Source organism: Diadema antillarum, unplaced genomic scaffold, assembly GCF_040938485.1.
Source record: "Diadema antillarum isolate AM-2024a unplaced genomic scaffold, OU_Dant_1.0 scf00000084, whole genome shotgun sequence".
NCBI lineage: Eukaryota > Metazoa > Echinodermata > Echinoidea > Diadematoida > Diadematidae > Diadema > Diadema antillarum.
This window is the reverse complement of record NW_027270973.1, coordinates 909,540-923,222: the sequence shown is the minus strand read 5'-3', so window position 1 is coordinate 923,222 and position 13,683 is coordinate 909,540. Positions and strand designations below refer to the sequence as shown.

General features: G+C 34.9%; 1 protein-coding gene across 1 annotated transcript in view; it reads right to left on the bottom strand.

Moving 5' to 3' along the window:
• The window catches only part of LOC139717870 (rab GTPase-binding effector protein 1-like), a 60,075-nt gene extending 58,343 nt beyond the window's left edge, over positions 1–1,732 (bottom strand). The window contains exons 1-2 of the mRNA XM_071629359.1: positions 1,681–1,732; positions 952–1,023 (exon numbers count right to left, since the gene is read on the bottom strand). Of these exons, the coding sequence (XP_071485460.1) occupies positions 952–1,023; positions 1,681–1,732 (124 nt within the window). The remainder of the gene's footprint in view (positions 1–951; positions 1,024–1,680) is intronic.
• Positions 1,733–13,683: the final 11,951 nt, after the last annotated feature.

The following is a 13,683-nucleotide window of genomic DNA, read 5'->3' as shown; positions in this document are numbered from 1 at the left end:
CTTTGCTTCTTAGTGGGACCCTCCACTTCCATCCTCATCCTTAGTTGACTTGCATTATACGCTTTATGTATTTAACAAAGATGTAATCGCATCTACTTTTCATTTTCATAATTTTCTTATGTACCTTTTCAAATTTTGTTCTGTATCACAAATATCCCGTGTATATGCAATGTACATAATTTCTTTGTTCATTTTGATGGAGGTGAAAATAAAGTTGAAAGTTGAAAGTTTAATGGGATAGTAATGTCAAAATCAGTTCCAATGCACATTAAAATTACCTGATAATCGGGTTGCCTCTCCGCATGAATGGGTAAAAAAAAATTCTTCTTATCTAATTTCTACCCACATATTATCGCAGATATAACACTTCAAGAAATCATGAATTATTTCACCTAAAAGCAGTGGCGTAACTGCGGAGGGGGTGGGGGGGGGGGTGCTCGGGCTCGGTAGCGTTCATGACATCAGTGTAAGAATTATTACTAGAAGTTTATTTATATACCATTTATAGGCAAATTGTTGAATAACAATTTACTTCAAAATGTATTGATACCTTAAACAAGTGGGACTGTTTCAAGTCGATAAAACACGCAAAAAATGTATATTTACAACATGAAAATGCAAAAAGTTCTCACCGTGGGAGGAGGGGGGGGGGGGGACAACAGGCACTTCCACACCCTCCTTCCCCCCCCCCCCCCCTTGCTCGCTCCCTCGCATACTAACAACCCCCCAGATGATATTCTAGCTACGCCGGTGCCCTTTCCCCCGCTTGATTTCCCTCAAAACACAGTAAAAGTCTAGGGATTGAGAGCTTCCTATATTCCAAAATAATGTCTGTCCAAAAAATCTCGTTACATTTAGTGTCAAAACGCACCCCCCCCCCCTGAAAAAAAGCTGGTGACGCCCCTGCATTATAAGCTAACAGAAAATACGAACCAATGTGTACAGACTTACCCCTCTCTCTTGACGGGGCACCAGGGGAACCAGAAGAATCGCGACCGGGAGCACCGGTAGGTTCTTGGGGACCTGGAACACGAACGAATAAACTCTAAGCGTTATGAAAAAAGGGAGAAGGTCTGTGGATTGTGATACATTGCATTTGCAAATAAAGTCAGTCTTCCCTTTTTAAATAAAAGAAAAGAGCAACAAAAAATCATCGCGATAACAAACGTGCCCGCGTGAACATGCATTATTGCTCGACGGAATGTGGTTCCCTTAATGTTTGTGATTTTTGCTATGCATTATTTCTAGCAAGGGGTCCGTTTGACCATGGAGCTACTTGTAGCTCCATGGTTTGACCATGACTACGGTTTTGTATGTGGTCAACAAATGTGCAATTAGGAGAATATGAAGTGAATCTGAAAGTGTCTGAGAATGAAGAGATAATCACTGCATGCACTATCCATCTTAATGATGTGATTGTAGAAGTGAAAAAGCTTAAATCAGAGAGAGAAGACATGATTGCCAAGATAGATGACTTAGAGAACAGATCCCGGCGCAATAACCTTGTTTTTCATGGTGTGCCGGAAAGCCCTAGAAAAAACTGCAACGAGGTACTACAGGATTTCCTCCATGGATTTGTGGGCTTATCTCCAGATGAGTCTACATTCGAGAGATGCCATCGCACACCAACCTCACCAAAGAACCCGTCTCCAGATCAGAAAACATGTCCGAGAGCCAAACAGGTGGCCTTCACATCATACACCGTGAAGGAGAAAGTACGGAAGGCATGCATTGTCAAACTGAAGGAGAGCAATTTTAAGGGGAAGAAGATCTTTGTGTCAGAAGATTTTTTTCAAGCGTGTTCTACAAAATCGGAGAAACAAGTTGGATCTCATCTAGCGCTTGAGAGATGAGGGGAAGAGGCCCTTCTTCCTCTTTCCAGACAGAGTGGCCTTCAGGGATCGAGATGGAAAGCTGCACTTTGTTGGTTAACTCAGCACGTTAATTCCTTTTTTTTCCCTTTGAATACTCCCCAAGAGGTGTAAACGGATGTTGACTTTCACTTGTATAGTATCATTCCCTGAGGCCGTTTATTTTAACTTTATTTTAGCTTCAACCAACGTTACTGCACTACATTGATTTGTTACTGATATTGTTTGATCAACAACATGTGAGTCTCTACTCTCTGGACAGTCTTTTGGTGCCTCAATGTTTTGTCGTGATCTCAGTGGGGGTTTTCAACGCACGCATTCAGGACCGAGTTTTGATTTTAGGTCCTATTTCTCATCTTGTGCTTTCCCTCCTGTATTATATATTATGTTTGTCTCAATATGTCTTTTTATCTCTTTTTTTTTCTTTTAATTCATTATGACACTGATTTTGATATGCTACGTTTGTAAAATGGCAGCTGTAGTATTGCGTGCACTGATATTGTATGCTTTATGAGGTTACAGGATACATTCTGTTGGGGATTTAAATGCACAGGTACTTGTGTGTTTGTAAAGCAGTAATTTTCAGATATTGTGACTATGGAGTTCATTTGGTAGCAAAATGTAATTGAAATTGCGCTTTTTTAATTGCCGTGGATTGCAAGACCATGTAAAAGGAAGGAAGGTTTTTGATATTATCAAAAGTATTAATAGCGATATTATATCTTTGCAGGAAACACACTCAGAAAACAAAAAATGATGAGAATTATTGGAAATGTCATTAGGGGAAATCTGCTGGTTCTCAAGATTTTCATCTAAAGAGAAGGGGGTTGCCACATTAATAAGAAATTCTGGATCTGTCAGAGTCAACTCTTAGGGACCCTAATGATAGATTTTTGATAACTGATGCACTGTTGAATGGTTTATCTGTAATTTTGGTAAATGTATATGCTCCGAATAATAACGATCCCAATTTTTTATTAGAAGTGTTTGGTGAAGTTGAAAATATAATTTGGTTCATCGTTAATTGTGGGAGGGGATTTTAATACAGTCCTCAGCCCCTTGGATTACCAGGGTGGTAGAACACGCCACTCTAGTATAAAATCCAGTGAAATGTTGTCGGTCATAATGGAGGATTTTGGATTATGTGACACATGTATATAGAAAAAAATTCATTCCACATTGAAACAATACACAAGGCATCAGAAAACCCCGAGGGTTTTGTCTCGATTAGATTTTATTCTTGTTTCAAATATTTTTGTTTTTATATAATTGTGTTAAATCTAAAATTATCCCTGGAATCAAATCAGATCATTCTGTTGTTTCTTTGGAGTTTACTGATAATCAACCAATGAAAAGACGGGGATTGGGGAAGCTGAATTGGTATTTTCTAAATCATGATACTGAATTTGTTAGTTTGGTTATTAAAGGATAAGATAAACTACTTCAAAGATATTCACAAAGGTTCACAGTGTAATCCTAATATTTTGTGGGATTCCTTAAAGTGTGTGATTACGGTTGTGTGTATAGAATATACAACTAGAAAAAAAAGAGAAAGAAATAGAGAAAAAGATAAACTGCTCGCTGAAATTGGTAGAATAAGGATGAAATTATCCAATGTTGCAAACACTTCAGATCATGATTTCTTTTTTTATTATTGGAGGAATTGGAAACCAAATCAAATAAAATGTAAGATTTTGAAACTACAGGTCATATTATTCGTTCTAGAGTTCGTTGGTTAGAAGAGGGAGAAAAAAGTTCTAAATATGTTTGTAAATTAGAAAATAGGCAATTGCAAAATAAGAGTATAAACAGATTATGATAGTAAAGGAAATTTAATTGTGGACCAAACTGTCATTTCAAAAGAAATAAGCGATTTTTATGGTAAACTGTATTCTTGTCAAGATGATGACTCCATAAATGATGTTGGCCGCAGAAGTGAAGTATTTTAGAACAATATTGATATCCCAAAATTAAGAGAAGATGAAAAAGCTTCCCTTGAGAAACCTTATATATATATATATATATATATATATATATACCTTATATTTATATAGTTTTTGGCCTGATATTTGTGATGTGTTGCTGAACTCTTATGATTATTCTATGCAAAGTGAATTAATGTCTTTTCTCAAAGAAATGATATGATAATTTTACTCCCAAAGAAGGATAAAGATCATCTATATATTAAGAATTATAAACCTACATAACACTACTGACAGTTGATTATAGAATTTTACCAAGCTTTTTAGCTACTTGTTTGAAAAAAAATACATAAATAGTTTAATTCATTTAGATCAATCTTTTTTTTAAGTAGGATTTATTGGTAATAAAATACACCTTATTTTAGATATCATTGAATATGCTGATATCAATGATATTTCCGGTGTTATCTTATTATATGATATAGAAAAGGCATTTGATAGTGTTAAGCATGATCTTTTGAAACACTTTACTTTGGAGATTGTTTTATTGATTGGATAAAGGTATGATATACTCAGGAATACAAAGTTATGTAATGAATAATGGCTTATTAACTAATTGTATTAATATGCAAAGGGGTATTTTTCAAGGTTGTCCTACACTGCAAAAAGTCCGGTGTTAAATAGTGAACACCGAGCTGGTGTTAAATTTTCGGTGCTCATTTATGGTGTTAAATTAACACCTCCGGGTGTCATTTCCAAATATAAAACTGTTTTTTGAAGAGTTTCTTAGTAACTGCACTTCTTGTTGATTTTTAATTTAAACAAGACGATCAAGAATTTTACATTAAAATACTAGATTTTTGAAAAAATGTGAAAATAAATTTACACCACAGTAACACCAGCTGGTGGGGTCTCTTATTGAAGCTGGACGGGTGTTAAACCATTGATATTAACACCAACAAATATCAAATCAACACCATGTGGTGTCATTTTTGAATGAACACCAGGTACAGTGTCAAATTAACACCACGAAGTGTCAAGTGAACACTTTTCAACACCATCACAGTGCATTTTCTACACCTGTGGGTGTGGTCCTCTATTGAAGATTGATCGGTGTGGTGTTAAATCTAACACTGATGTTTTTACAGTGTATATATCCATATTCATTTTTATTTGTGATAGAAGTAATGACTTGTCAATTCGGCAAAATAACATTATTAATGGTATTTCACTTGGGGACCAGGAAGCAAAGATTTCTTTATTAGCTGATGACTCAGTTTGTTTCATATATGGTTCAAAGGACTCATTTGATCACCTTTTTGATACTTTGCATATTTTTGGATCAATATCTGACTATAGAATAACAGAAGCAAATCAGAAGCTATATGGATTGGAAGTAAAAAGCCGGGTGTAAGGAATTTCCTCCTTTAGCTCAAGGAATTGATTAGAAAACTTCAAACTTTAAGTCATTTGGAAATGATTTTTCTCTTAATTTCGGATTTTTTAAAATCTTAATTATAAAGAGAGATTGAAAAGAATTGAACAAACTCTCAATTGTTGGGGAATGAGAAATCTTTCCTTAATTGGTAAAATATGTGTTTCAAAACTGGTGCTACCGCAGCTATTGTAATTATTTTCTGCTCTCTGTATAAAGATACCTCCCCTAATTTTTAAAGAACTTAATAAGCTATTTTATAAATTCATTTTGAATGGAGGCCGAGATAGGGTGCAGAGAAAAATGATGTGTAATGATTTACTGGCGAATGACTGTTGTTCAGATGTTCGCACTTGCTCAAAAAAGGTTGTGGGTGAAACGCTTGTTTGATAAAAATTATAATTGTTTGTGAAAAACTATTGAATTATACTTTATAGAAAAAAATAATCCAGACAGAGATGTGTTATAAAAATCTTATGCTCCTGAATGTATACTCAGGTCTTTGAATATCATACAGTTAGCAGAATCTTCATGTACATGGTATTGTTTCAGAGAGAAGGCGTCTTTTGTTTATTTCGGACATAAATTTTCAGACCTTGTTTTTGTCAGTCATTGCGGTTTAACAGACTAATTCGTTCAAAATCTAAGCAGATTTTATATTATGATACTTGGTATGCTAAAAATGTTCGTACAATTGCGGACTAATTTAATCCACCTTTACCTTGTCATTATAGATTATGTGAAGAATTTGTGTTAAACTTTGAAGTTCTCAATCCGATAGAAGAAAATACAATTTTTAAATTAAACATATTCCTCTTGATTGGCTTGAAAACCCAAGTGTCACAAATATTTAAGCCACGTTGAGTCATAATGAATAATTACAATTGATGTTATCCGTGCAAAGAAAAATAGGCAAGTCTCTTTAAATTCAGGTAAGAAACAAGTTTTAAGTAAATGGGCAAACCTATGAAAGGCAGAATTGTTTTGAATAAGCACGATGATTGCTTATGCGATAAGGTGCCTCTTAGCCTCTTAGTCCCAGATAAGTATATGATATAGGCCTACCAGATAAATTTAAATCTCATTTTTTTTTAAAGATAGAAGATGTAAAAATGTGTCTTATCTTTTTATCTGGTAAGTTGAAGAACATGTATACCTTTAAACGATAACAACAAACAGCAGACAGGTGAAAAATATCATTTTCCCTTTATTTTTCAGTTCAAATCAATTCGTGTTTATTTTATTCAAACAGAACAAAATATTCAGACAAGGTACATGTACAGTGTATGTAAATTTGAATTGACAATACAAATGTAATAGAATGTGGAGACAGCAAGAAAAACAAAGTTTTATGAGCAACTGCCACCTTAACCAAAGCAATTATGATAAAAGTCATATTTAGTCGAACAAATACATGTACATAGAAATTAGAACCAATGTAACCAAAATCACATATTGAGAGAAATACAATAGACACATAATTTTTTTTTTTTTTTTGTATTGGTCATGAGGAAGGACGTACAAAATTAATGTGCGCTGACTTACCAAGCTGTCTTTCAAACTCAACCCCGTGGTCACGCTTAGACAAACTAGCGTACCAATTGCACCAACCTGTGGAGGGAAAGAGATAGAGATAGATAGATTAAAAGATAGATAGGTGGAGGGAGAGAGAATTATTCGGTAATAGGCCTAGGTGTTTTATATAAAAGCGAGTCTACAACCAAGTGATCTTGCCATTCGAATATGCCCGAAAGAGAGAGAGAGAGAGAGAGAGAGAGAGAAAGTGTTCAGTCCTGACTGCCAACCTCTCCTAATCTGTGAATCATTTACATGTACTCTTCTAGTTTACAAATAGATCTAGTCAAAGAGGAACTATTTAGAAATGTCTTTACTCATAAGTACCAAGTTCTTATGTTAATGTCTCACAAAAAAAAATGTAAATAATACATTTTTAATGGATCATTTATACCGACTCACTGAAACCTAAATATCTTCCTTCTTCTTTTTTAACTTTTTAAAAAGCTAAAAAAAATATCATCTTAATAAAAGAGATATATTTTTAGTTATAATTGTTTTGCATGGGGAACAAAGAAAATTATGTCAATGTCAAGATGCCTTTTCAAAACAATCTAATTTCAAATTGATTTCATTTTTTGTTCACCGTTAGCTTATAATGATCTGCTTTAAAGATGAAAAAAATTATTTGAGTCATGTTGACTTCTGTTTTCAGCTAGATGTACCAACAAGCTGACAGACTGAGTCTTGTCTTCAAACTTCACCAAAGAGAGAGACATAGGCCTATCCTGACTTGCCAAAATCTAATTGTAAAGACTGAGCTCTTTCTACCTGCAACAAAGTGCAGAACAACCAGAAGGTAAGAAACGGTAAATGTCTTAAATAGCGGTCTAATTTGAAATATCTTTTAAATACTAACTTACTAAGTGTTTGATTATCAAATGTATCACTTCAGTGCCCAGTTGAAAATACTTGTAATGCCAAATCTAAATACATTGAGTATCAAATATTCCTATTCCATTTGAATAAATTGTAATAAGCATGTTTTCACTTTGACAGTTGCATTACAATGCAGTGTACAAGTACTTTGCAAACAAAGAGAGGAGAATAATCTTATACACGTGTATCTCCATTTATATAAGAAGGGGAGCAAATCTATGATCAAATGTGTATTCTTGTTTTCTTGTAAATTCATTGCATGTTCTATTGTAGAGGATCATATGAAAGAACGGTATTCTATCTACTGAAGATGAGATCATATAAAAATCAAACATAAATGTAATCAAGTAAGATATATGTAATGAAATATTTCTCAACCATGTCAATTGGCACAAGTGTTTAATGTGTGCACAGATAAAAATACGTCTGTAGTCACAGATCAATTAACTTTCCATTGTTATTATGTTGCGTTAAGTATGACGTAAGGGTGATATGCCGTGATGTATTGTTCTTTATCTTTATCAAGGTGTCAGCAACAAATGGACATGCTGAGTTTGAGATCACATCCACTAGAGTGAGGGGGAGATAGAAAGATGTCTTGACTGCGATGTGAATGCCCTTTCCAGCTCACAAGTAAGTGTCAACGATTTGAAATTAGGAATATCATCTCATGAATACAAACCGATTTATGCAAGGAAATCATATCCTAATCCACATACAAATGAGAGCATGATACAATCAAATATTTGTGTACAGGAATTACAGGTGTCAAGATGACTTCCATCCTACATATTTCATTTTCAGTAAGATATGGCTTTAGAGCATCAAAGATGATAATAACAATGACATGATTAATGTATTACATGTAAGACAAATTAATGTTGACAGTGACCTGAAGATCCAAAATCTCATACTAAGGGATTCATGAGATCGTGATGATTAATTCTAATTCATGATGAATGTGTTTGTTTTTTGTTGCAGTATGATTATCCTGTTTCACTCATAAAAATGATAACTTATTTAAGTTTTTGTTAATTGTATTTTCGACCAGAAGCAGCACAAAGTGGACAAAATGGACCCTGCAAACCACAGCCAACTACGGACAAGAGAGAGAAAAAAAAGAAAGAGACAGATGTCCTGACTACCAACTTCAAATCTGTGCATCCTGTACTCTATTTCGAAAGGAAATATGGGAGGTAAGCAATAATACATGTAAAATGTAAACCCAAAATATGTTGGAATATTTTGTCAAGCCTTTGACATCTTGACCAAATTTTTGACTGTCGATCGTTCATTGGGCAGAAAATTAACGCATGTTATGCTAAATGAATGCAGTACTGCATATGCATGTAGTCAATCAGTCCAACAACGAAGATTTACATGAATTAACGCTGATTATTTTTTTTTAGCCTCTGTCAAAGATGGTTGCAGGAGTTTTTATGTTGTTGCAGTCATCCATTCACACGCACATTTGTCCTATTCTCATCTTGCAATAACCTAACATTTACTCAGCGGATCATCTTCAACTTTGGTTTTATACAGAAGAGATGATTACCTGCTGAGCCTTGTACAAGTAGCATTTTAGTTATTGTTGTGATTTTGCTGCTGTTTGTAAATTACAGGGAAACCCTGATTTTTATTGACTGTAGAGCATTGCTACCATGACATTATGTTTACCTTCGGATGGCAAAGTTACCATAACTTCTAAGCAATTTGACTTTGATTAGTTATGAGGGTATTGATGTGAAAGGTCACGGGGACATTATATGCACGAAAGTGTTGAATGTATCCAGTTGCAGTATCGGGCAAGCCATACCTTGAAATTCTTCTGAATGGAATAAAAAGCTTAATGGAAAGAATTGGATATTGGGATCATGAAAGTTTCCTACATTTTATATTTCATCGTGTACTCACGGTTAAATTGCTACAATTAGGATCTACTGTATAAAATAATATACTTTACAGTTTCAAGGAAACACTACATATAGAGGAAATCAAGTAACCGTATGTCTTTATTAGCGTATATGTCACTGTGTCTTCACCAAAGATTGAAATGCCCATGTCACTTTCCTTATCAAGTAAAGACAGATACACCTTTCTTTCTCTCTCTCTCTCTCTCTGTCTCTCTCCAGAAACAACCCTGCCAGGCTATCCGGTCCGCATCCAGATTCCGTATGAAGGATGTCATCAGAACCTGAACTTACATGTGGAATGCATCCATCTAAACTTCTCAAATATAATCACAATGTGCTTTCAGGACTATTATAGAAGTTGAATATATAAAAGACATGTGTATGTATTAGAAATTTCTAAGAATCCAGATTAAATGCTTCTTTTCTAATTTTTTTTTCTTTTTTTTCCCTTAGTGATGAAGTAAAACAAGGCCTGATATCAAAATGTGCACAACACTACTTGGCAAAGAGCATTTACAATATGATTTGATGTAGATCTACTTCCAATTTTGATGGCAGCATTAAAGGGATGAGGGATGGTCTACTTTTGGTTGAGATGGGGGCTGAGATGGAGATTTTGTAAAATAATGAGAAACCTGTTATGAAATATTAAAGAGTAAACAATACCAAGAGGAATTCCAAATTTATTTGTTAAAAATTGATGTACAAAAACAAAGAGGTCCTAATAAAGGTGGCACCCACTTCTAATTATTATCATTCTGTGTCACTTTAAAAAAAAAATTCTCGGCCGTTTCAAAACCAAGAACTTTAATCAAACAAACTTCATATTACTCTAAGAATTTGATGCTCTTTCATATTTCATAAGTTGTTTTTATTTGCTTGCAAAAAGTTAAGGTCTGAATCTCCATCTCAACCAAAACTATACCATGCCTTTGAGACTCAGAGTTACAAGCCGCATAGTAGTAGTTCATGGAAATTGATCCTGTTATTTCCTTTGAAGCCCAAACGCCAACATTTTAATCCTGTCAGATTGGAATGTCTTTTGTTTTTGTTTTTATGGGGGGGGGCAACAAAAGGGAAGTGATCTTTGCCTTTCTTCATCAGATGGAGGAAAATATGTGACATGTTAGTCAGAAAAAAAAAGAAAACTGCACGTTGAAGTGCTTAAAAAGAGAAAATTTCACAAAGTAACAGTTGGTGAATCTGAAGGGAAATAGCATAGAGCATGTTTTTTCTTTTCTAGTTTAAGATATAAAAGAATAGTATGTAGCTTAAAGGAACGAACATAAGTAAAATGTTTCAATCCAAACGCCAAGTACAAGAAGTAGTGAAAAGAAAATGTACTGGTCAAGATGTATGTTTTGCCAGGTTTCTTTCACATGTGCCATAATTGTCATGATGTTGGTAATACTGTAATATATGTTAGCTATTCAGGGCCCCAGCAATGTATTCTGGTACTTGGAGTAAGGGAAAGTATTAGAGGGAAACACCCATGCATTTTGGAGAGGTGATTTTTTTTTTCTTTACTGAGAGACGAGTATTCAGTACAGATATCTTATCACACTGGTCTGCAGAACACAAAAATAATATCAGACTAAAAGTAGATTTTTTAAAATTTGGCAGTCACCATTCTAATTTAGTTGTACATTGACGAAAGTTCAATGCAACAGCGTACAGTCATAATTAGCTAAAATCCGGGATACATAATAACATTTTTATGTCGCCGACTAAGTGTGCGTTCCAAACAACGTTCATGTAAACAATCAACCATCATAAAAGAAACATTTAGTATAAGTCTTCTGCGGGAGAATAAATCAAAATAAAATGCAAACACCTCGCCTTAGAACATTACAAAAGCAAAAGTGATTTCGTGCCTATCCCTTGCAGGGCTCCGTTTCAGGGCCTGAGAATGCAAACTATATACACTGTAGCATTATGAATTCCAAAGCATTCTCGGGGAAGGGGTGAGTATGCAGGATGGGAGATTTGGTATCATAATTTTTCCCAGTAACACGTGATTTGTTATCACGGTTTCCATGACAACCATTTCCGAACATAGTAAACAATTTATATACAACTCTTAGGTTTCATTGTTAAACATAGATTGGTTAGATTGATACATTTTTCACACACACACAAAATGTTTCAACACTTTCGTACGTTTTACAATTATGAATATTTGAAATTTTCAGGGAGTGACCTAATGATGATCAGTTTCCATGGTAACAACACTACTGATTTTATTTTTTTTTTGGGGGGGGGGGGGGAAGAAGCACATTTCAGTCATATCAAGGTGCCACAAAGGGTTTTGCAGTCAGCTATCCAACCTGTCCATTGACTTCGCCAATTATGTAAGATAAATACCTACACGCACTATACCATGTACATATGGGCTTACGCTATACATTCGATTTTTCATTCATAATGCGCGTCCGGTAAAAATACATCGTCCATTTAGGATAACATGAAAACGAGTTATCTTTCGCCTTATCTTGTAATTTCTCTGCTGCATAAGATATCAGAATATATACTATATTTCGGAAAAATAAAAACTTTTGAATAGATTGATTTAGGTAGTTTAAAAAAACTTTGAAATATTGGTAGATTTTACAAAGTACAATTTTGAGTAAATCAAGTTTTTATGTTTCATTGCGCCATATAATGTGTAAAAATTTTACATTCAAATGCATATTAGTCAGGTTCTAAACTTGAAATGGAAGATAACACATTTCTAGTTTGAAAGGTACTTATCAACCATTACTTATTTCGGTAAAAAAATAAAAATCGTGATTTTTTACATTCTTTCAAATTTTGTGCTAAAAAAGGCATTTTCCGGCCGTACGCTAAACTTGAGTATTTTTGCAAGACTTTCAGCTGGAAAACTTAGCATTAACAAATTTTGCCGTCCAAAGTAAAAAAAAAAAAATCGTCTTGGCTGGCCTACTATTTACGAATGGGCGACAGACCGGACGAAGGTCGTTCCAGGTTGGTTGCATATCCTGCGTCTCCCATCCTGCGTCTCCCATCAAAACTCCCTGATGTGTCTTTTATTCACCTCGACCTCTTGTACTAACACTCCAAACATTAGAAAGTAACAGAGAAAAAAAATAGTTTTTACTATCCTTTTAATCCCCCCCACACACACACACACACACACATGACAGTACAAGAACATCCACCCTCCATCGTCTCATTCCCGAGGTTGCAAACAGTGTAATACCAGTTACAGTAGCATACAGCTAATGTTTTGATTATATATTTGGAATAATTATTATGCCCAACTTACCAGTACACATCCGCAGACGCTGCAGTAGCATGGGACATTCATCACACTCCCTCTTAAACACAGCCTCTTGGTCAGGCTGAGCGTTCAGACCTGCAGGGACGAAACAAATAGAGAAACTATCAGGAAAGTTTTCCCATCAAAAAAAGTTGTGCATAACACACTTTGCGCTCATTAGGATTTTTTTCACTAAGTCTGATAAGTAATGCGGCACCTCTTGTAGCTCAAGTAAAGAGAGGAAGAGAGAGAGAGAGAGAGAGAGAGAAAAGAAGCAATGGCTTAAACCACTGCTTAGACTGCTGGCAAATGATGCACACATCATGGACTTATATACAGTGTAAGTTTTCAAGTGCACCATTGTATTTTTTGTCATTCAATCTAATATTCACGATAGTTGAAAATGTGTTGTTCCTCGGTGAATCGTATTACAGTACTAGTACTCGCCGCGTAATCGGGTATCGCTTAAACGGGTACTCCGTTTAATTGGATAGTAATGTCAAAATCAGTTCCAATGCACATTAAAATTACCTGATAATCGGGTTGCCTCTCCGCATGAATGGGTTAAAAAAAAATTGCTTCTAATCTAATTTCTACCCACATATTATCGCAGATATAACACTTCAAGAAATCATGAATGTCATAATTTCCACGGCTAATCGCATTCTCTGTTTAATTTGCAAAGAAGACCGTTCATTTGGGGAGTGATTAAACATGAAAACACATGTGCCAGTACCGACTTGCCACACGTAAACGAACATTGCACATGCAGCTGGCACTCACAATTGCTTAGACAGACATGAGTTGA